Genomic DNA, 20584 nt, shown 5'->3' with positions numbered 1-20584 from the left:
TTTTTCAGCGAGCGTTCCTTTCTCAATCATTTATCTTCCTTCTCCAGCTGTTTGCTTTACATTTTTAAATTCTATACCTTATTTCTACACATTTTCTCTGCATTCCCCTCTTTGGACAGCAAGAGTGCATTAATGAAACTGAATAAATGATGACTGCACACTCTAGGTGTAAATATATATTTAACGCCCAGAGGCTTCAACTGAAGCATTACTTTCTCATTAGGATTTAACAAAAGTTCAGCCTGACTGTATTACTTTTTTGTTTGCTTCACAGAACACATTAAATCAACATTACTTGCAAATCTGCTGATGTTTTGCACATAGACTAAGAACCCAGAGTGACTTTAACATACCAGAGTTCTGCGGCTCATCTGATCCAGGATCAGTTGCGTGGCTTGGGAAACTTTTACAGGATTCGCTGTAATGCATACACTGCTGAAGGGCGGCTACAATCTGTAGAAGATTAAAACTGTGTTAATGTATTAGCTGCAGAAACCCGATTGGTTGTGAACGGGCCGGAAAACAACAGCTTCACTCAAGAATGCCAAATACACCTCCTTTTGAGTTTCATTAAAGAGTTCAACACTAAAACAGTTCATTCACATTTCAATCCTTTGAAAACCTGACCTCAAGGCATTTCTACGCATTGCGATGCAGGTGTGGTTCCGCCTCAGAGTGTTCGGCAACAGTTATTGACTTTTACTGGAGCGAGTTTCAGGGTTCATTTCGAGATAATTCCCTTTCAAATTGGATTTGAGAGGGATTAAAATCAATACTTAAGTGTAAGTCGCTAAACTTGTGCTGTCTGAAAATACTTTTATATGGATTGGAGCTTGTTGAAATCAGAGCCCGTCACATCACCCAAGAATATTCCTGAAGGTAAATATTTTAGAGACTCCCACCTTTCTCACCCCATTTTTTTTCTCTCGCTACATACAGGATGTCCAGGCAGGAAATAAACGGGTCAATTCAGCTTCTTTCAGGTTTTATTTGCCTCCTGGAAAAAACATTTTCAGCCTGTCTTTTTGGTTGCTTCTCCATCTCTGAAAACATATTGATTACTCACCAGAGGTCTATACTTCTCCTTCAGGAGTCTGAGAACCACCGTCCTGCTGTAGTATCCGTGCTGAGAGGGGGAGATGGGAAAGACAGTAAAATACTAAATGAGAGTAATAGATAAAGATGGACGGGCAACTTGACATAAATTACATTTGCAATACACACCATCCACTTTTTGAACCAGCTAGCTTTGATATCCAGCAGGGCCAGTAGGTGAATGGGTTCAAGGGCTTTCTCTGCCCCTGGTGCAGCTGAGCTCCTTTCGTGACAGAAGGACAGTAAAGAGAAAGTGCTCTCTATCACTTCCTCCATGTACCTAAAGAAGGGCAGAGCAAAGGCCGCAAAAGATAAACAATCATTCTAGATGGAATAAAATAAAAGCATTTGACCACACCATTTGGGGGCAAAAACTCACTTCTCAGGATGGCGAATCCAATAGGTGGTCACGTCCTTTTGAAAGTCATTCATCAGTCGAATCTGAGCAGGAAAGACGGGGAGATAGAAAACTATAATGAACAGATGCAAACTTTGAACACCGCGCGGTGAACGATGCCGTACCTGTTTAAGAAGCCGGCTCATCTCAGGCCTGTTCACGTCAACGGCAGCCGAGTCAGCTGGAAAGCTCAGCTTGAGAAACAAAACACTGGACTCCACGCTTTTAGCTGCACATCAAAACACACATATTATGTACCACTGCTAGATATATTTGGCAGGCATGTACATCATGCAGCCCAGACTCACCATGTACGCCAATATAGCATAAATTAAATCCAATAAGGACGGTAGATTTCACAAAGCCTAAACTGCAGTGTCATCAAGCTCCATTTATTCTAGCCATAAGTGGAGAACATGCTTTATATTCAATAAGGCTGTAATGAACAGGAGTCAATTCTTTATATTGTTTATTGATGATAAAAAAAAAAATAATGTTTTGTCTTTGTTCAAATCTGCGGCACATGCAGAATAATTTACCCAAGCTGGTGTAAATCTCTCTCGTCACATTCAGTGGAGACGATGAGAAGCTTTTAGCGAAGAACTGGAGCACATTATCCTGTTGAGGAGGAAGTTATCAGCATGCAAACACACCATCATGTATAATGGATCAATGCAATCGACTAAATTGTGAGGAAAATACTACAATGAAACAGGCTCAACCTTCCAGTCGATTAATTCATTCTGACAAAGTTTTACGCCGGAAGCCATTCCTGCCGCAACCCTCTGCATTTATCGGGGCTTTAAAGGGAGACGCTACCCGCGCTGCCTCTGAGGCTGCATTTAAAAAATTAAAAATGACTGTCTCGGGGCTCACGCTGAGGTCGGGGTCGGCCAGCGCTGTGCAGAGGCTCCGGCGTAAGCTGCTCCAGCTCTCACAGCTCAGCACATCGAAGGGGGGGGCGCAGCAGAGGGTCTGAAGGGCCTCCCAGCGCACCTGTTCACAGTGGCACCATCACAAGAACAGAAAAACGCCTCTGTCCCTTCCAACAGGAAGTTGTTGCCCCCCCCCCCCCACTGATCTATGGCACCGTGCTACACATGACTTGCTGCACACCATCGTAACATCCGTTCGCTACCTCTTTTGGTCTGCTCGGGTCGAGTTGCTCAGCCAAAGCTTGCAGCTGCTCTTGTCTGATGAACGCGTAACTCTGGAAAGGAGGGCGACGGCAAAACAAGCAATATTATGATCCACCGTAAACAGCGACAGTAAAAGACGTTTCAAGTCTCACTACGTAGATCTACGTCGTGTTAATGACAGAAAGGAATGTTATTTGTGACCTGCGACACACAAAGATTGGAAGATACTATCCCAGCACTGTTTACGAATCACAAACAAGAAAGGCACGTTCACAGTGACGTAGCGACCTGGTTGAAGGAGGAGTCGCTGTCGGAGCAGTTGTCGTTGTACTGGCTGTTGGACGGAACGTGCTGCCTCTCTCTGAGGCTCTCCTCCTTCCCCATCTGGTCCTCCTCAAATTTGTTGATCAGAGACTCCACCACCATGATCACTGTGTTTTTCAGCGTCTGCATCATCCGCTGGTATCTACCGCAGAGAGACATGCATATCACCACCAGGCACAGGCAGTGTGTTCATAAGCTGGCATCTTATCACAAAACCATCATAATAGTTGGAACTGAATCTCACTCGGTTGAGTCTCTGGCTCTCCGGGTGACTGCGTGGATCAAGGTGTCTTGGCCTGAGCCTATCGCATGTTGTCCGTCTTCTACGGTCGATTTCCTGGTCTCTTCTTCCACCACGATCCCCAACGAATTCTCCACATAGTGGCGAAGGTACTTGACAAACTCATAGCTGCAAAGAGAGCAATGGCAGAATGAAACCTGTTTTTTTTTTTACTTTTTCTTTACTAAATGTGCATAAAAACATAATATGCAGCCTAGTTGCACACAGTAAATAGTTTGACGTTGTGGTGGATATAAAGTTTTATTAAATGCACAACCAACTACAAGAAAAAAGTTAGCATTAGCAATAGTAAAACTATTATTACACAGATTATGCAATCAGAAGTAAAGTCATTAGTGATGCATTTCTTGTAATAAGTTGTATTTACTTCTCAGGCACATTTTAATAGAAATATATCTAATTGACATTCACAATTTGCTCCAGAGACACAGGATCAGGTTGCCAGTACTTGCAAGCAGGATTTACTTGTGAAAGTTCTTGTCGGTCTCCTCCAGGTGAAGCAGGATCTCCTCAGCACATTCTGCTGATGGCGCTTCGGAGATTCTGTCATCGACGCTTCTCAGAAGCTGCTTCAGCGAAGCCTGCAGCTCCGCCTCACCCTCAGCTGACAAGCGAGACATTCTCTGCAGCCGCGCCTTGAGACGGTTCAGGACTGATGGACAGAGGTTTGTGTGAGATTTGACATTTTACCATTATAACACTGCTAGCTAAACGCAGTTGGGCTACTTTTAACTGGGGGTGCTGCTGGGCGGAAGTAAAAAAAAAAAAAAAAAGCCATCCCGCTGTATGAACTAACCTCGAATTCAGAACGACATCTTTTGTCCGAAGTTACCTTTTGTTTTTGGACTTATTAATGCATTTCGGGAGCGCGTGCCAGCTGCTGCTACGTCTCTATGGAAACGTCTACATAATATTGTGACCCGCGGTGTATTATGGGATGTCAAAAGACACTTTAGGTCGTCCAGCGCGTCGTAAAAATGGGTTTCATGTCTTGCAAATACGAACGAAATGTAAAATTAAATGGATAAATAAAGTCCGAGAATGTTTCTATCTTATAAATATACCTGTATATTAAATTATGACCTGTTTGAATTTATCAATATGGTGTTTTTCACATGATTTTACAAATGATAATTAATTTCCGATAGTTTTGAACGCACTTCCAGTGACGCAAGATGTCACGTGACTCAATGTTATGTTCCCCTTTTCCGGGTGCAGCACGGAAAGCATTATAATCGGTTGCTGTGATGTCAAATCTTTAGCTTTATCTTCATTTCATAATTTAAAATATTTGGTTCACATGTTTGACCTTCTTGATATCCTAATCTTTAAAAACCGCAACGTTAAATTAGTCTTAGGCAAGCTCGCATCGCATCAGCATCAGTACCAGTGTCGGGTATGGCGGCTGTAGACAGCTTCCAGTTACTCTACAGACAAATCTCGAGGTCATGCGGTTTTTATTTTGAACCCCTTGCCTTGGTCGGGGCTCTTTATGCGGCCGGCAAGGCAGTTATCCTGCTCAGAGACTGCTCTACATTGGTCAGGGTGCATTTCCTGGCAAGAATAATCCCAATCAAGAGGCTGACCCAAAGATTCGGTGACTGGGCTGTCATTAACGGTAAGACTGCGACAGATGATCACGGCAAACACAAGGAGCCTGCATCATGCTTAGTCTATTTTTTTATATCTTTTTCTCAGTTAGGTTTGTGCTATTTTGCCATCCCACCATGCAGTAGCTCTCAGTTGTTTATTTTCCTTTGTGTGTGATTGATTGTCCTCTCTTTTGTCAGGGGCATCAGAGCCTGTGGCCAAAGCCTATGCGGAGGAGCTGGCCAGGCACGGCGTCAGCATTATCTTTGTCACGCAGGACCAAAGCTCTGTTAGAGACACGGCCGCATCCCTCTGCCTGAGTTATGGAATTGAAACGGTCGTCATCCTGGCTGACTTGTCTTTGGGCTATGCAGCCAGCAAGCCCGTCAAAGAAGCCATTAGGGGTAAAGACATCGGGTTCTTGGTGAACTGTGTGGAGTCTCCGACCTCCCCTCAGAGCCTGATTGAAATGCACGAGCAGGGCCTGTTTGATTTGGTCAATAAGAACGTGGCAGTCGCGACTTTGATGACGCGGCTGGTGCTGCCAGGGATGGTGCAGCGCGGCAGAGGAGCCGTGGTCAATATATCATCGGGTGCTTGCTGCAGGCCCTTTCCTAGAAGAGTGGCGCTCACCGCCTCCACTGTGAGATATAACACTGAATGTATTTTCCTTATCATGCACGCACACGCTTAGCACGCACTCGGACCAGGAATCTGCACTGGACATGATCGCCTTTCCCTTTTCCTCCCCTGTGACGGTCCAGGGCTATCTGGATCATTTCTCAAGAGCTCTTCACCTCGAATACAGCGGCAGAGGGATCTTTGTCCAAAGTCTGACTCCTTTTCAGGTGCATTGCCTCCTTTAAATATCAACAAGAAGGACAGACGGAACCTCGATGCGTTCATAGTGCTAAACAAATGCAGAAGTTGTGTTTAAGTCCTTGCTTAGATTCCCAATCTTGTTCATCGAAGCCCACAATTACGATGGGACACATGAAAATCGGTTCCGTGCTTCTTAAAAAAAGAGCTTTGTATGTAAAAGATATATATATATTTTGCTTTAACCCTTAAATGCTCAGGGAGCTCTCAGCTAGAATTGTCAGACGAGTTATCATTCTGTCTTGGAGTATTTTATTGCCTGATATAAATAACTGTGTCAATATTCGATACTTGTGTGTAAACAGATAGCCGTAAACAGGCCACAATCATCATCATCATCATCATCATCAGGAGAGGGCTTGTTTTCCCCAAAGCCGGAGGTCTACGCTCGCCATGCTATCTCCACGCTGGGCGTTAGCAACAGGACCACCGGCTACTGGCCTCACACGCTGCAGGTCAGCTCACTGGAAGCTTGACACCGTCGTGTTTTGCTGATCTGTATCCCGTATGATGATCGGCTTCTCTCTGCTGTCTCTTCTGCCGCTTTTCTCCACAGTGTGGACTGATGAGGTGTATTCCAGAGTGGATTTGGGTTCTTGGATCACACATGCTGATCGGTTCCAGCTGAGAGCTTTACGCGGCTAGCAGCTTACTGGACATGCTTGTTACTTGACTCGCGTAGCATTTCTTCTGCTGTTACTTTAAAGTTGAGGTTGATAGTTGGGAGAATTTCTCATGTTGATTTGGTATTAACTCCAAATGAAGCTGCAGCGGCATCTGCCTGAAGTATTGATTAAATAAACGTATATTAGCAGACATTACTCCTGTGGTCTGGACAAATCTGTGACATCCTCAGCTATATATAAAACCTGATTATCATGATCTAGTGCAATCCAAACAAAATTACACCAAAGGCACTTTGACACCAGGAAGTGAACACAACCGTCACCTTTTCCCTCGCCCGGTTCGCCATCCGCCGTCTGATGGCCGCGGCTTTACCACAGAAACCCTGACAAAACACGACTTCTGCAAATCCTCCCACATTCGGTGTCGAGGGCTGGAGGTTAGTTGCTGTGGGAGGAAGCGGATGGGTGTCCTTCCAGATAAGATCGTCAAAGAAGAATGAAAGGACGCTTCTTCTTCACTGGCTCTCCTCATCATCCGAGACAAGACGTCGCTCTCTTCAGCCGCCGATTTTTCCCCGTGAGTTTATTCCACCGGGTGAGTTGACATCAAAGATCATCATGTGCAAATGTTTCCTTGTTGCAAAAGGGAACTAATATTTTTAATGTGTGTGCAGTAAAAAAGATTGTAGATCATGTGGATTTCTTTCGTAATACGTACGAGGTTAAATAATGATCCATTCTGCACAGTTGATTCAATTTGGTAGAAGATCGATGGATGATTTTTTATTTATTTTTATCAATATACGTGTCATTTGTGCATTAAGATTTGAGTACATTCATTACCATGTGACAGATGCAGCAGTGAGACACGGAAAGAGCGTATAAACTCCTCACACATTGGATTTGAACCCGACGCCTTCTTGCTGTGTGGTGAACAGCGCTAACCACTACACCATGCAGTGAATTCATGCAATAAGAAATAACATCCTCCAGCAAAAATAAGTGATTTAAATATTTGACTGAAATTTGTGGATGGTGAGACGTTTGACCGTTGAGCGAATGTATTAGAGCGTACAGTTTGGTACTGTAAATGAGGCAAAATCCCTATACAAGGATCATAAAAATGATTTCAAGTTATTTAAATGTTTTTAGCCCCCACCCCCCTTCCGTGATTTTAACAGGCTTGTGTTCTCGGGCAGGTGAAATGGGTATTTGTACAGGTGTTGTGGCGCTCTGAGCCGTGGTTGGTTTTTAGCCAAGGACACAGCTTCCAGCAGATAGCCATGTTTTGAAGACTTAGAATCAGCAGCCCTGGCTTCTATCTGCAAGCATACAAGACAACAAAAAACAGTTTGGCCTTGTTAGAGAGACCTTCTGTTCTGACTTTACAACAACAACAACAACTCTGTGTAACTACAAGTAATATTCTCCTGTGCCAATGGTAGCTCTCAAATAAGAAGTACTTGCTTCAGACGATTTTGTATTGGGATATTTTTCATCTTGATTTCCTCCCCACGGGAAGCCCGACAACTGGATTCTGAAATGGGCGAATGGGATGTCCTCGGCCGGCTGCTGGATAAGGTGCAGAGCCACTCCACGGTGATTGGAAAAGTGTGGCTCACCGTGCTGTTCGTCTTCCGCATCCTGGTCCTGCGTAACGGAGCCGAGAAGGTCAGGTCCTGCACGTTCACCATATAAAACGCCGCTTCATGGGGAGCCAAGTAGTCAGAGGGATGGGAGGGGGGATGCATTACGCATCGCTGTCAACAGGGGGATGTCTAAAAGCTCCAACCAGGGGTGTGAACCGCATCCTTAATACACCTGAGACTCTCTCTTTGACATTCGAGCATCATCACCTCCACCCTCCTCTCTCTCTCTCTCTCAAGGTGTGGGGGGATGAGAAATCCGACTTTGTCTGCAACACCCAGCAACCCGGCTGTGAGAATGTCTGCTACGACCACGCCTTCCCAATCTCTCACGTTCGCTTCTGGTTCCTCCAGATTATTGCCGTAGCGACGCCGAAGCTGCTCTACCTGGGGCACGTCCTCCATGTAATCCACATCGAGAAGAAGGTGCGTCGCTGAGAGTGGGTGTGGCTGACAGGCACGCCGCACCTGTAGCTGCTTACAAGTATCTGTACACAGCTTATTGCTTATGAATCATATTATTGATTATTTCCTCGTGCTGCTGCAAGGCCTGAGTGCCCCCCCCCCCCCCCCCCCACCCTCAGGATCAATAATATCTTATCTTATCTTGAAGGTGAAGTACTCATTGTGCTACGCCCAGAGAGACTCCTCACCATCTCTGCTACAGTACTCTGTAGTACTCTGTACTCAAAATGAGATTTTACTGTACACTTATGTCTAAATCGATCCGCTTCCGTCAACTCCCTCATCTTCCTCTTCCTGCTTTCTTCTTCCGATCCAAGGAGAAGGAGAGGATGAAGAAGCAGGCCGAGTTGAACGACCCGGCCAGTCTGTTCCTGAGGGTCTACAAAGTTCCAAAGTACACCAAAAGCACCGGCAAGATCAGCATCCGGGGTCGTCTCCTTCGCACTTATGTCGTCCATCTCGTGGCCAAGATCTTGTTGGAGGTCTTGTTCATCGTGGGTCAGTATTTTCTCTACGGCTTCACCCTGGAGACGGGCTACGTCTGCGCCCACACTCCGTGCCCCCACAAGGTGGACTGCTTCCTGTCCCGGCCCACGGAGAAGTCGGTCATCATCTGGTTCATGCTGGTGTCTGCGCTGGTCTCCCTCGCCCTCAGCCTGGTGGAGCTGTTCTACCTGTGCGTGAAGGGTGTGAAGGAGTGCTTGAAGAGGAGGCAGGACTACACCGTTACCCCGGTGACGCCGCCGCCGTCCAGCAGGAATGCCTTTAAAAACCGCAACGAGATGTTCCAAAATAGCGTCAACCTGGAGCTGGAGCTGGAGCTCCAGGGACGAAAGTTAGGGGTGAACGGGGTCACGGGTGGAGTCGGCGAGGCTCAGGGTGTTTCGCCTGAGAACAGGAACGCAGCGGAGGTCCACATCTGATGCATGGCGGTACATCATATCTGGATCTTCTGTGTTCGTGTGTTTGTGTGCTTTGGCTTGGGGAGTAGGTAAATAAAGATGGGAACAAACCAGCTTCTGTAAACACGACAAACTCACATTTGGCATGTTCCTCGAAACAACCAGAATGCAGATGCCATCAATTTGGATATTTTTTTCTCTTTAGTTTTGCTACAGTGCTTTCTTGAAATGACTTTTAAAGATGCTGATTCAATAAATGTCTTGTACTTGGATGATACTTCTGCTCTATGGCTTATTTTATTAGAATTCACATTTTATTTAAATATGTGTTTTCGTACTGGGAAAAAAGCCTAATTCATAAATTCTCTGCAGCTTTTAAAAAGAGCTGAAAATAATATAGGCATTAAAAAAGCAAATGTTGTGCCTTTTTATTGTGCTCATAAATAAGAAATAAACAAATGTAGACTAAGTAAATACAATAAAAAAATTGAATACCCAGAGAATTATCTCCATATCCTAATAGCTACAATTGGGTTAAGTTAGGTAAATCTTTATTGTCATTACACATGTACAAGTACAAGGTGACGAAATGCAGTTTAGCATCTTCTAACCAGAAGTGCAATTACTAAGCATTTGATAGCTACTAATTTTGGTCCAGAGACTGTTAGAAAATGATATATTTAAAAAGTCTAATACTTCTACCAGCGCAGCTATTTGGTAATCTCAATCAAACAAATGTATTTGAACATGAATAGCAGTTCTACTCATCTTCACTTGTGTAAATTATACACTTTATAATTACCGGTCAATGATAAATCTCCTTTGAAGCCATGCAGGGTCATTTGAGAGATAGACTATGCTGAACATCTGTCAATTATTACACAGCTGTCCTCCTGGTCTCCTCATTCTTCAACTTTATTCTTCTCATTTGCTGACGGGTACAACTTGATGACCGGTCCTGTTGATCTCACCCAGCACTAAACTCCAAGGTCCAATGTCTAAGTTAGCGATCTGTCCCAACTACAGACAGTCCTCTCTAACCAGGTCAGCAGGTAAGATGCACCTGTTACGCTTTTCTTCTCCAGTCTCATTTAAAAGATGCATTTATTTTTTAGTGAGGGTGAATATTTTAATGAGCCCTGTACAGAGTGTTTTATAGTTAAATCCATGTTGTTGTTTTTCTGTCACATCTCAGTGCTAATAGGATTATTTTATTCTCATACATGTAACTCATGACGGCATCAGACTGTTTTTCATTTCTCATGATTTCGCTTTGCTCGGAAGACATTTTTATTGATTTTTTAAAAAATCGTAATGTTTATATAATGCAGTGGATGTGTTTTCCTCAAATTCCGATCAATGATTTGTTTAAGAAAATATTGACGAGATGGTGCGGCGAGATCCTCTCGTGTCTGAAGCAGCCAAGTTCATAAAGAAAAAGAAAAAGAGTCTTATCTGAATTATTCAAACTAATCAGATGCTTTCCTTCATTGACAGCAAATTGATTGAGTTGACCAAGTTGGGTTTGTGTTAATGCTCAGGTTACTAAAAAAGATAGTTGCATGAATGTACTCAAAACAATTATGTCCTTTCTTTTTTTAATCCCAGCTCACTAACTGATCACCACAAATAAAGATGGGAGACTGGGGATTCCTGTCGTCCTTGCTGGACAAGGTCCAGTCCCATTCCACCGTCATTGGGAAGATCTGGATGAGCGTCCTCTTCCTCTTCAGAATCATGGTTTTGGGCGCGGGTGCTGAGAGCGTCTGGGGCGACGAGCAGTCCGGTTTCATCTGTAACACCCAGCAACCTGGTTGCGAGAACGTCTGCTACGATTGGGTCTTCCCCATTTCCCACGTTCGGTTCTGGGTCCTCCAGATCATCTTCGTCTCCACGCCGACGCTGATCTACCTGGGCCACGCGATGCACATCATCCACAGGGAGAACAAGATGAGGGAGCGGATGCTGAGCCCTGGTGGGTCCCGGCTTCTCAAGGTGCCTAAATACACCAATGAGAAGGGGAAGGTGACGATCAAGGGGAACCTGCTGGGGAGCTACCTGACCCAGCTGGTGATCAAGATCTTCATCGAGGCTGCCTTCATCATTGGACAGTACTACCTGTACGGCTTCATCATGGTCCCCATGTTCCCTTGCTCCAAGGAGCCCTGTCCCTTCACCGTGGAGTGCTACATGTCCCGACCCACGGAGAAGACCATCTTCATCATCTTCATGCTGGTGGTGGCCTGCGTCTCCCTGGTCCTGAACTTCATTGAGGTCTTCTATCTGATCTGCACCAGGGTCAGATGCGGATCCAGGCCCAAGTCTCAAAAGATCAACTCGGCGGAAAACCCCGCCAGCCTGTTGGCGCCGAGGTGGACCACAGAAGAGGCCCTCAGGCAGAACAAGATGAACATGGAGATTGAGAGCAACAAGAGTATCGGTGGAAGTCTGGACGGGGCCAAAGAGGAGAAGCGACTACTTGGCGGCCATTAAAAGGCCGCTCGCCTTCAGATTCATCGCCTAAACTGAAGTGAAAAGTTCTTTCGCCGCGGCGAACAAATCAGACGGAACATTTCTGACGGCCTTGTCGACTTCATTCAAGTTTTTACGACGACATTTTTGAAATTTGAAATTTATTTTGTATTCTTTAACTGGAAGTCTGATCCTGTGAAGTGTGTAATATTGAGAATGTATTTAAGGTCTTTGCTACTCACTTGTTAATTTGCGCCTGAGCAGGATTTTGTCTCCATGATCACTTATCGAATGTGTCCTTATTTTAAGTTATTTTCCTTTTCATTTCCAGGACTTGAAATCAATTACTTAATGGATGATGATGATGATGATGATGATGATGATGATGATGATGATGATGATTTTAGAGAATGGTCTGTTTTTTATGGTGGTTTTTAATAAATGATTCAAGTTGGATAGAAAAAAATATTTCATGACTATGTTCATTATTTCAGATGGCATTATTTATGAGCTGAAAATAAAGATCAATAAACCAGACATTTTTAATTGATTACATATTTGCTCTATAAAACAAACATTTAGATTTTTCATATCCAAGTGTCCAATAAACAACAATATTCATATTAATAATGACAAAAGCAGAGAATACTCATATTTAAGAGGCTATTTTTGCTTCGAAATTACCATACTGTTTCTAATGAAAATAAATAAATATTTTAATGACTATGTATCTGAATAGGGATATTCATAGATAATCAATACAAAGGTCGGCCCAATATAAAGTGTACCTTATAAAGGGGATAAAACACATCCATAAAAACCACAGGGGCTGCACCAAACGTTCCCAAACTATAAATTCACTTTAACAAAAAACAATTTCTGTGAAACTTTGTTCAGACTTTATGTAAATCAGCCTTGACACACAAAAAACAAGTTGACAGTCTTAGGAACAAAGGCGCATGACTGTCGTCGCTCATGTAGGGTTCAACGTGCAGGACTGCCATCGTCTTTGCAGGTTCATGTTATTGTGTGTGTGTGTGTATGTGCGCCCTTTAGTCTTTGATTTTAGTGCTTTTTTTCACAAAAATAATATTCTTTTTGCAACCTCATCCGACCCAAAGTGCATTAACCGTGTTTATGCACACGATGAAACTACGGAGTGATAATAAAAGAAGGAATAAAAGAAATCAGCTGCAGTAAAAACATGAAGGCAACAATTCCCCTCTTCCTGCAGCCAATCATTAACCCGTGCAATCATTTCAGTTGCGTGATCCAAAATCGTCCACCCTGAGATGGTTATCATTTTCAGATGTCACGGCAACGTGACAGCGAACACACACACACGCACACAGTGTTGTACGAGTTTGTCTGATCTAAAGTTCAAGGTGCCACCGTCAGGTCTGATTCGCTGCCCCTTGCTCTTTGTCATTCAGCTGCGCAGTCAGTGGCTGGTCTGTTCGTTTGAAGAGGCCTTTAAATCAAAGGTAAGGTCCAAAAGTATTTTTTTTACATTTTAAATTCATTTATTTTATTTTATTTGTGGTAAGATATAATCTCGCGTACAAATGTATGTTAAAAACATAAAAAGATTATGTGCATGTACTGATCTCTTCTCTACATGTTTTTATATATATATATATATAAATGTATATATATAAATTTGTTTCCATAAATTACTCCCTTAATTTCTGTCATGTTATTTCTACCGTGTCTCTGAGTTGTGGTGTCGGACTTTTAAAAATTGTGGAGTCTTAACAGCTAAATGCGACATTTATTTCAGTTTTCCTCATCCAACTTTCTCCTCACTCATCATCCGACCAACGTCTTCGGTTTCTAGATCAAGAAGTTAATGCCTAGATTCTTATTTTCAGATCGGCGACCATGGGCGAGTGGGGTTTTCTGTCCTCCTTGCTGGACAAGGTCCAGTCCCACTCCTCTGTCATCGGAAAAGTCTGGCTCAGTGTGCTTTTTATCTTCAGGATCATGATCCTCGGAGCCGGAGCAGATAAGGTCCACTTCATTCTACTCATACGTATTTGTTTGTTGGAGTATATTTAACTGGTGTGAGTCTCAGAATTAACCATTAAAAGTTTATAAGGTTGGAAAAAAGCACCTCTTTTTTCCCTCTTGAAAATATAAAGGTTAAACACGAAACTCTAATATGCGCACAACTCCACCCAATTCTTTAATGAGCCTCCATTGATGGATGCTGGACGATCAATGCTATTCTTTTTCATACTATTTACACTTTTATGTGTTATCTGTTGTTTGGATACACGTAGTTACACTTTAATACAACTATAGGCATGTAAATGGAAATTTATCTGCTGCGTAGGAACGGATTCATCTAGTTTATTTACATTATTTCTTATGGGAAATATAGTTTCGGTTTTCAAACAATATTACGGAACAAATTCTGTTTGAGGTTCCACTGTAGTTTCTATAAATAGCATGGCACCGTCCACATATATATTCATTTGTTCCTTTTTCTGCTTTGCGGGTCACTTGAGTTACTGAAGCCTCTCCCAGCTCGCTATGGGCGAGAGGCGGGGTACACCCCGGATGCGTCGCCAGCGCATCGCGGGGCTCCACACATATATATGATACGTGATATGAACTTCTCCTCTCAACGTTGCAGGTGTGGGGTGATGAGCAGTCCGCCATGATCTGCAACACCAAACAGCCTGGTTGCAAGAACGTCTGCTATGACTATGCCTTCCCGATTTCGCACATTCGCTTCTGGGTCCTCCAGATTATCTTCGTCTCCACCCCGACGCTGATCTACCTGGGTCATGTTTTCCACGTCATCCACAAGGAGAATAAGATGAGGGCGTACTTGCTGACCCACTCTAGGAGCGACATTGTCAAAGTTCCCAAATACTCTGATGAAAAAGGTCACGTCCAAATTAAAGGCAACCTGCTGGGGACCTACATGACCTCCATACTTGTCAGAATCGTTCTGGAGCTCGCCTTCATTCTGGGGCAGTATTACCTCTATGGGTTCATTATGATCCCGAAAGTGGTCTGCTCCCGAGCCCCTTGTCCCTTCACCGTAGAGTGCTTCATGTCTCGGCCCACAGAGAAGACCATCTTCATCATCTTCATGCTCGTAGTGTCCTGCGTCTCTCTTTTCCTAAACGTCCTGGAGATTTTCCATTTGGTGTGCATGCGCTCATCCAGACGGAAATCTAAAACGGTGTCGTCTACGGCTCTCGCCATTCACCCGCGTTTCACTGGGGACGGTCTGGTGGGAAACGAGAAGCTTGCTCTCCGTGATTCCGGTCACAGCACAGCCTGAAAGAGTTGCCATTTAGCCCCCAATGTGATAAATGTCACCAGCCACAAAGGGAGGGCAGGAGAGCAGATAAAGATGTGACTAACGTGGGCACAATCTGCGAGAGATCATGGCTTGCGTGTGTAAAACTGCACTATGGGTTATTTATTTACGTGATGTTTAAAAATTGGGCATAATTGGAGGCGTATTCATGATTAGTCACTGGGAGTTGATAACTTAATTAACAGCATACAAGTCAGTTACTTTGGGTTTTATGTCTCCTGACAGTGACGCAGATGTTCTTATAATTTCTAACCTCTGTTGTTGTTGTGTCTGACAACTGGCCTGAATGTCAGACAGACCTGACTGCAGAGTCTTAGTCTATCTCTGTTTGTAGGCTGAAAGTCATTATGCAAAGCAAATAAGCGTTTATTGGTTTAAAATGTTCAACAAGGTTTTTTTAGGAGACTGTTTGTGCTACTTTGTTTTTGTTTTGTTTTTCAGATTCAGCTGTATGCTTACATTTACAGGCATCACTTGAGAACTGTAAATACTTCAATAAGAAATCATCATATTCTTATTTTTCATATTTTGTATTTTAATAAGTTGAGTGTTTTCTGACCTTATATTTGTAACTGATTGTAAACATTAAAAAAAGACAGATGATGAGATCAGATGCATGTGTTTTATTAATTAAAAATAAAAAAAAAGTATTCAAACAACTCAAACTCCTTTGAACTTTCAATCAACTACAATATGATATGACTGCGCGAAAAGCAATGAGGCGTCAAAAAACGCGCCTCGGTCCCGGACCCGCAACAACCCAAGTTCCGTTTTACTTCTGGCGACCACTAGATGGCGGTAAGAACACGTCATACCCCGTTGTTCGTCACGTGATTTTGACAGGTCCCGCCCATCCCCGCCCACACCGTTTCCTTTTCCCCTCAAAATATAAAAACAGCTGGCAGTATCCAAAGATGGCCGCCGCAACAATGGCGGGGCCCGACGCGCATAGGATGGAAGAGAAGAAGTTAGAATACTTCTCCTCCATCAACTCCATGGCGAGGAAGATAATGCAGGAGAGGGAGAACATCAAAGCCAAGCACGGCTCGACCTGGGAGAAAATGTCACCGCAAGAACAAGACAGCGCCATCGACAACGGGATGATGGATCCTCATATCCGAGCCCGATACGCGATGCACAGAGTTGACCGTGAAGAAGTGGTCTGTTACCCGAAGCTGCTCATTGAGACGGGGCAGAAAATAGTGCACTTCGGAGAAGAGGTACCGGAACCGCTTTGAGACGGTCTAATTGTTCAGAAAAGCCTGCGTCGGTGCGTTTGCTAATTCGCCACTTTAGCCTTTGAAGTACGTCATCGGCTACGTGACGCATAAACAGAAACCCAATGAATTCCACATTTTCTCCACTTAAAACGAACTGCGCATCTTTATGTAGCGCACGTTTATATTAATACACGACATACTTTTTGTTGTGACAAGTCTGATGTATTTTTTTTTTTTTTTTTTTTAAACCTAATTAACCACTAAAACTTTTCCCAAATGGCCACTTCCTGGTTAAACTAACCACTATTTATTTTAGATGGCACAAAGAAAAAAAAAACAGGCTAAATAGGGCCTGTACCTTTGCCAGAAAATAAATAAAAAAGAATTCCAAGCACGAGAAACTTCGAGATAGCAAGCTTGGAATGCTGGGCGTGCATGTTGGTGTGCATGTGGGTGTGCATGTGGGTGTGCATGTGGGTGTGCATGTAGTGGAGGCCGGTCTAAACCTCAGTGGAATCCTGCGGCGTTGACGTCCTCCACAGACTCTGCAGCAAGTCCTGATCGTGTGTTTTTTTTGTCACTATGCTTTGTGCTTCTGCTTTTAGGATATTACCTGGCAAGACGAGCACTCTGCGCCCTTCTCGTGGGAAACCAAGGTAAAAAGTATATTAGCTCTCACACAGGTGTGACTGCAAATAAATACTAGCGGGCCCCACGTATATATTTATAAACGAATGGTTTTGCAGTAATGAACCGTATTGTCTAAAGGAAAGGGAATGCCTATAACAAGTCGTCGTCCCCCCCCCCCCCCCCCCCCCCCCCAGAGCCAGTTGGAATTCAGCTTGACCCCCAGCTCGGCGGATCAGGACATCTCGGCCACGCCGGCCGACTCGAAGGCTGTGAAAGCTCCTCATTCCAGCCAGCCAAGCAAGAGCGCACCCGGAACCAAGGTGTGGAGGAGCGTCCCGCCGCTGTTCCGCGTTGTTGTTTGTAATGGCTAGAAGTGCTTAAATTGACCTGAGTGAGGTCGGTGGCTGTGGTGACGTCATCTAAAAGCTCGATGGTGTGAAACGTGGGGAAGCTACTTTTGAGTTTGCCCTGTTTATCGATCGCATATTTAGACGGCAGTTATTATAGAAACGTCATGCCAGGAATTTTTAAAGGGGGCGACCGTGACCTCTTTAATCTCGTCTTGGCGCTGTGCGATTTTCCGAAGGTTGCCGTCGGCGAGGGGAGAAGGCCGGAGGAGGAATCGTCTTTCTGGAAGATCAGCGCCGAGAGGTCGAGGCTGGAGGGAGAGCAGGCCGACTTCCAGTCCCTCACCCCCAGCCAGATCAAGGTCCTCGAGAAAGCGGAGAAGTCCCTCCCCGCCTACCTCCGACAGGTAGTCCCCCCCCCCCCCCCCCCTCTCTCTCTCGCTCCTGGACTCTTCTACTCCCGCCCCCTCACCTTTCGAGACTTTGCCGGCGCCGCTGTGAACCGCCTGCCTTATTTTGACCAAACCGCTTTTTCCTGCAGGAGTCCTCCAAAGAGCCCGACGCAGTAGACCCCCACCCGCCGGTCCCTACCAAGTCCACCAAGCAGCGAGCGCCCAAGCCCCCTGCCCCCCAGCCCCCTGCCACCCCCACCGTCAGCGCAACCCCGGCATCCATCTCCATCTCGCCGAGCCCCGCCCCGCCTGTCGGTGCGTCCTCGTCGGCCGGAGGCTGGGAGCGGTCTCAGAGCACCCTGCCGTCGGTCGGCAACGGCGCGGATGAGGTGTTCCCCTCCAAGCCCCCCGGCGACGCCGCCGGTGTGGCGAGAGAGAGGAGGGCCGTAGATTCTCACACTCTGGCCCAGGTTAGTCTGAGCTCAGCTCCAAGTCAAACTCACGGAAGAATCGGGTGCTGAGTGTCGCTTCCCGTGTTTAACAGGATCATCTCTCTCTCTCTCTCTCTCTCTCTCTCTCTCTCTCTCTCGCCCGCCCGCCTAGTACAACGCGAGCAACAGCGTCCTGAAGACTGGATTTGACTTCCTAGACAACTGGTAAACCGCTGCGAGCCAGTCGCCGAAGGGGGGGGGGGGGGTTACCCCTCCTCCTCATCGCCCTGAAGAAGGAGCCACGCTGCCATGGCTGCAGACATCCACGTCTAGATTTCACAACGACCACATCAGTTCTTGTCATTATCCTTCGTGGCGCGTTACGTCGAGACATTACCTCACCGCCTGCGTGCTGCCGTTTCCTCCCCTCCCCTCCCCTCCCCTCCCCTCCCCTCCTCCTCCTCCTCCTCCTCCTCCTCCTCCTAGGGTAGAAAGTCGTTAACGGTTCGCTAAACAGACGGCGTCCGCTCCCCTCTGAGTGCGTCGGCGTTCTGGCACGAATGTTTTAGGATTCTAGCACCTTTTCCACTTCATCATATCGCAGAAGAACGAGGCGAAGGTCACGTTGGAATTAGTTTCTGTTTGAGAAGCACGTAGCCGAATGCTAGCTAGTTGTTAGCTACTCGGGAAAACGTCTGTAAGGATTTATTTCACAACGGAATATTACGAATTTGGGACTTGACGTGTGTGAATTGGGCATATGTCACCTTCTGGGAAGTCCGACCATCTGATATAGTTTGTTCTTGCATTCATTTGTAATTGGTTGCCACGGCTAGCTGGCGAGCGAGATTCTCTAAATGCAGCTTTTCTGTACTCGTTCCGAAGTTCTAAAGCTTGAAGGCCCGTTACGGAACGCTACATCCTTTTACTAGCCAGTCTCGAGTTCATGAGAAATGTTGCCCAAACTCGATTTAAAAACGTTTTGTCCTCGCTGCTGCTTCTTGCATGACGACAGGTTCTTGAATTAGATCGACGCATTAGCCCAAGTCTTCCTGGTAACCCCGGTAACCTGTTGGTTTAGTCGTTTGTATTATTAGTCCGCAGGATTTGTGCGGCTTGGAAGTTTTTATACACAAACCTCATCACTGAGCTCTTCTGCACATAACTCGATATGCTTTTAGTTTATATTTGCATACATAGTTAGGACAAGCGTTGAGGCTTTAGCGTTCGGCGCTGGAATCCGGACCGGCGGCGTGTCTTTAGGAAGTAGGCTCTGGTTACGGAATTCTGGAATATCACGTTTGACCATTGCATCGCTTCATGGGAATATAACGGAATGTTTTGGGTGTTTTTGTTTTCCAACTTTTACACATTCATAGAATCAGATGGTTGTCTTTTTAAAGTTTCCAACCAAAGCGTCCTCACCTTTGACCTCTCAATAGAAACCGGTGTGCATTTAGTGTAAAGACACTCTCGCACTTGCTCTTTGTGCTGCTTCTGTCATATCCATAATTGTGTTTTTGTTTTCTTTGTTCTATTTATCGTGTCTTGTGCTCGTTATTGATATTGCTCTCATGCGGCGTGTGAAAACGAAGTAAAATAAAAGTCAAGCCTGTTTATCTTTCTTTAGGATGTGGAGAACATGTTTGTGAAGGGTTTTTGGACACAAACAAAGACGTTAGGTAGGCCGATGACACCAAATGTCTGTGGCCTGTGCTCCACAGCGCCACCTGTAGACACAAAAGCCTTCTATACAATGCGTCTGAAGGTAAATATTAATCTGGAATCTGGACTTTAATGTCCAGTTTGTCCGTCTTCGGCCTCTGAACTGAGGCGCCTCTGTCCGGTCCGGCCACCCTCTGTGCGGCACCACCCAAAACCTCCAGCCTGTGAATGGCTGCTTTGTGTGCCCCCCCCCCCCCCCCCCCCTTATTTATTCCCCTCAAGATTCACTACAGCCAGAAGTGACCTCTTCAGGTTTAAACTAACAGTCGGTAGTTTAAATTCAACCAGAGGCGTTGAAGACGTTTGTTGTCCTGCAGACTCGAGCACACAGCGTGTGTGTCCTTCAATAGCGTTCAGCGCCAGTCTCTGCCGGAGCTCCTCCCAGACTCCCGATTCTGGCTTTCCCTGGAAACTGCTGGATTCTTGTGGCATTTTAACTGGCATCCCTCCTGTTATGCGCACACACACACACACACACACGCCAGTTTTCCTTCTCGTGAGTTCATCTGTCATCATTTTCCTTTATCGGATTCCCATCCTTCCCTAACCGCCGATGCATTCAATTAAGCTTGAAACGCTTGGCAGGCGGGGGGATATTTAGTTAAATTAATAAAAGGGGTGTGTGTGTGTGTTTATGACCACGGTATGCTTGTGTGTGTGCGGACA

General features: G+C 45.2%; 6 protein-coding genes across 6 annotated transcripts in view; 5 read left to right on the top strand and 1 right to left on the bottom strand.

Annotated features, from left to right (window-relative positions):
* The window catches only part of tbc1d32 (TBC1 domain family, member 32), a 29509-nt gene extending 25633 nt beyond the window's left edge, over nt 1–3876 (bottom strand). Inside the window, exons 1-11 of the mRNA XM_068753783.1 lie at nt 3722–3876; nt 3200–3364; nt 2920–3097; nt 2631–2702; nt 2369–2488; nt 2032–2110; nt 1618–1721; nt 1475–1536; nt 1225–1375; nt 1067–1126; nt 354–453 (exon numbers count right to left, since the gene is read on the bottom strand). Coding sequence (XP_068609884.1) covers nt 354–453; nt 1067–1126; nt 1225–1375; nt 1475–1536; nt 1618–1721; nt 2032–2110; nt 2369–2488; nt 2631–2702; nt 2920–3097; nt 3200–3364; nt 3722–3876 — 1246 coding nt within the window. The remainder of the gene's footprint in view (nt 1–353; nt 454–1066; nt 1127–1224; nt 1376–1474; nt 1537–1617; nt 1722–2031; nt 2111–2368; nt 2489–2630; nt 2703–2919; nt 3098–3199; nt 3365–3721) is intronic.
* Nucleotides 3877–4481: 605 nt separating this feature from the next.
* Nucleotides 4482–6502, top strand: hsdl1 (hydroxysteroid dehydrogenase like 1). The gene is made up of 5 exons (XM_068753932.1): nt 4482–4874; nt 5047–5489; nt 5611–5694; nt 6031–6180; nt 6282–6502. Exons 1-5 carry the CDS (start codon nt 4655–4657, stop codon nt 6351–6353), a joined length of 969 nt encoding a protein of 322 aa, XP_068610033.1. The 5' UTR covers nt 4482–4654; the 3' UTR covers nt 6354–6502.
* Nucleotides 6503–7893: 1391 nt separating this feature from the next.
* Nucleotides 7894–9385, top strand: gja11 (gap junction protein, alpha 11). Its single transcript, XM_068753414.1, has 3 exons — nt 7894–8022; nt 8238–8423; nt 8780–9385. Exons 1-3 carry the CDS (start codon nt 7894–7896, stop codon nt 9383–9385), a joined length of 921 nt encoding a protein of 306 aa, XP_068609515.1.
* Nucleotides 9386–10999: 1614 nt separating this feature from the next.
* LOC137909038 (gap junction Cx32.2 protein) lies at nt 11000–11857 on the top strand. Its single transcript, XM_068753446.1, has one exon. The coding sequence runs from the start codon at nt 11000–11002 to the stop codon at nt 11855–11857; it is 858 nt and encodes a 285-aa protein (XP_068609547.1).
* A 1860-nt stretch (nt 11858–13717) lies between these two features.
* LOC137909711 (gap junction Cx32.2 protein-like) lies at nt 13718–15134 on the top strand. Its single transcript, XM_068754171.1, has 2 exons — nt 13718–13846; nt 14475–15134. Exons 1-2 carry the CDS (start codon nt 13718–13720, stop codon nt 15132–15134), a joined length of 789 nt encoding a protein of 262 aa, XP_068610272.1.
* Nucleotides 15135–16087: 953 nt separating this feature from the next.
* c20h1orf198 (chromosome 20 C1orf198 homolog) lies at nt 16088–18422 on the top strand. The gene is made up of 6 exons (XM_068753984.1): nt 16088–16393; nt 16999–17049; nt 17218–17343; nt 17610–17777; nt 17912–18232; nt 18366–18422. The coding sequence occupies exons 1-6, from the start codon at nt 16088–16090 to the stop codon at nt 18420–18422; spliced, it is 1029 nt and encodes a 342-aa protein (XP_068610085.1).
* The last annotated feature ends 2162 nt before the right edge of the window (nt 18423–20584 follow it).

The sequence above is a fragment of the Brachionichthys hirsutus genome, chromosome 20, assembly GCF_040956055.1.
Source record: "Brachionichthys hirsutus isolate HB-005 chromosome 20, CSIRO-AGI_Bhir_v1, whole genome shotgun sequence".
Classification (NCBI taxonomy): Eukaryota; Metazoa; Chordata; class Actinopteri; order Lophiiformes; family Brachionichthyidae; genus Brachionichthys; species Brachionichthys hirsutus.
Note: the sequence above shows the minus strand (reverse complement) of the source record. Positions and strands in the feature narration are given on the sequence as shown.

Bases quoted from the DNA above. Each gene is read 5' to 3' on its own strand.
- gja11 (XM_068753414.1), top strand. From the start codon at position 7,894: ATGGGCGAATGGGATGTCCTCGGCCGGCTGCTGGATAAGGTGCAGAGC. The intron at 8,023-8,237 runs GTCAGGTCCTGC...CTCTCTCTCAAG, and splicing joins TGCGTAACGGAGCCGAGAAG to GTGTGGGGGGATGAGAAATC. The intron at 8,424-8,779 runs GTGCGTCGCTGA...TTCCGATCCAAG, and splicing joins TAATCCACATCGAGAAGAAG to GAGAAGGAGAGGATGAAGAA.
- hsdl1 (XM_068753932.1), top strand. From the start codon at position 4,655: ATGGCGGCTGTAGACAGCTTCCAGTTACTCTACAGACAAATCTCGAGG. The intron at 5,695-6,030 runs GTGCATTGCCTC...GTGTGTAAACAG, and splicing joins AAAGTCTGACTCCTTTTCAG to ATAGCCGTAAACAGGCCACA. The intron at 6,181-6,281 runs GTCAGCTCACTG...TTTTCTCCACAG, and splicing joins ACTGGCCTCACACGCTGCAG to TGTGGACTGATGAGGTGTAT.
- c20h1orf198 (XM_068753984.1), top strand. From the start codon at position 16,088: ATGGCCGCCGCAACAATGGCGGGGCCCGACGCGCATAGGATGGAAGAG. The intron at 16,394-16,998 runs GTACCGGAACCG...TTCTGCTTTTAG, and splicing joins TAGTGCACTTCGGAGAAGAG to GATATTACCTGGCAAGACGA. The intron at 18,233-18,365 runs GTTAGTCTGAGC...CCGCCCGCCTAG, and splicing joins ATTCTCACACTCTGGCCCAG to TACAACGCGAGCAACAGCGT.
- LOC137909711 (XM_068754171.1), top strand. From the start codon at position 13,718: ATGGGCGAGTGGGGTTTTCTGTCCTCCTTGCTGGACAAGGTCCAGTCC. The intron at 13,847-14,474 runs GTCCACTTCATT...TCAACGTTGCAG, and splicing joins TCGGAGCCGGAGCAGATAAG to GTGTGGGGTGATGAGCAGTC.
- LOC137909038 (XM_068753446.1), top strand. From the start codon at position 11,000: ATGGGAGACTGGGGATTCCTGTCGTCCTTGCTGGACAAGGTCCAGTCC.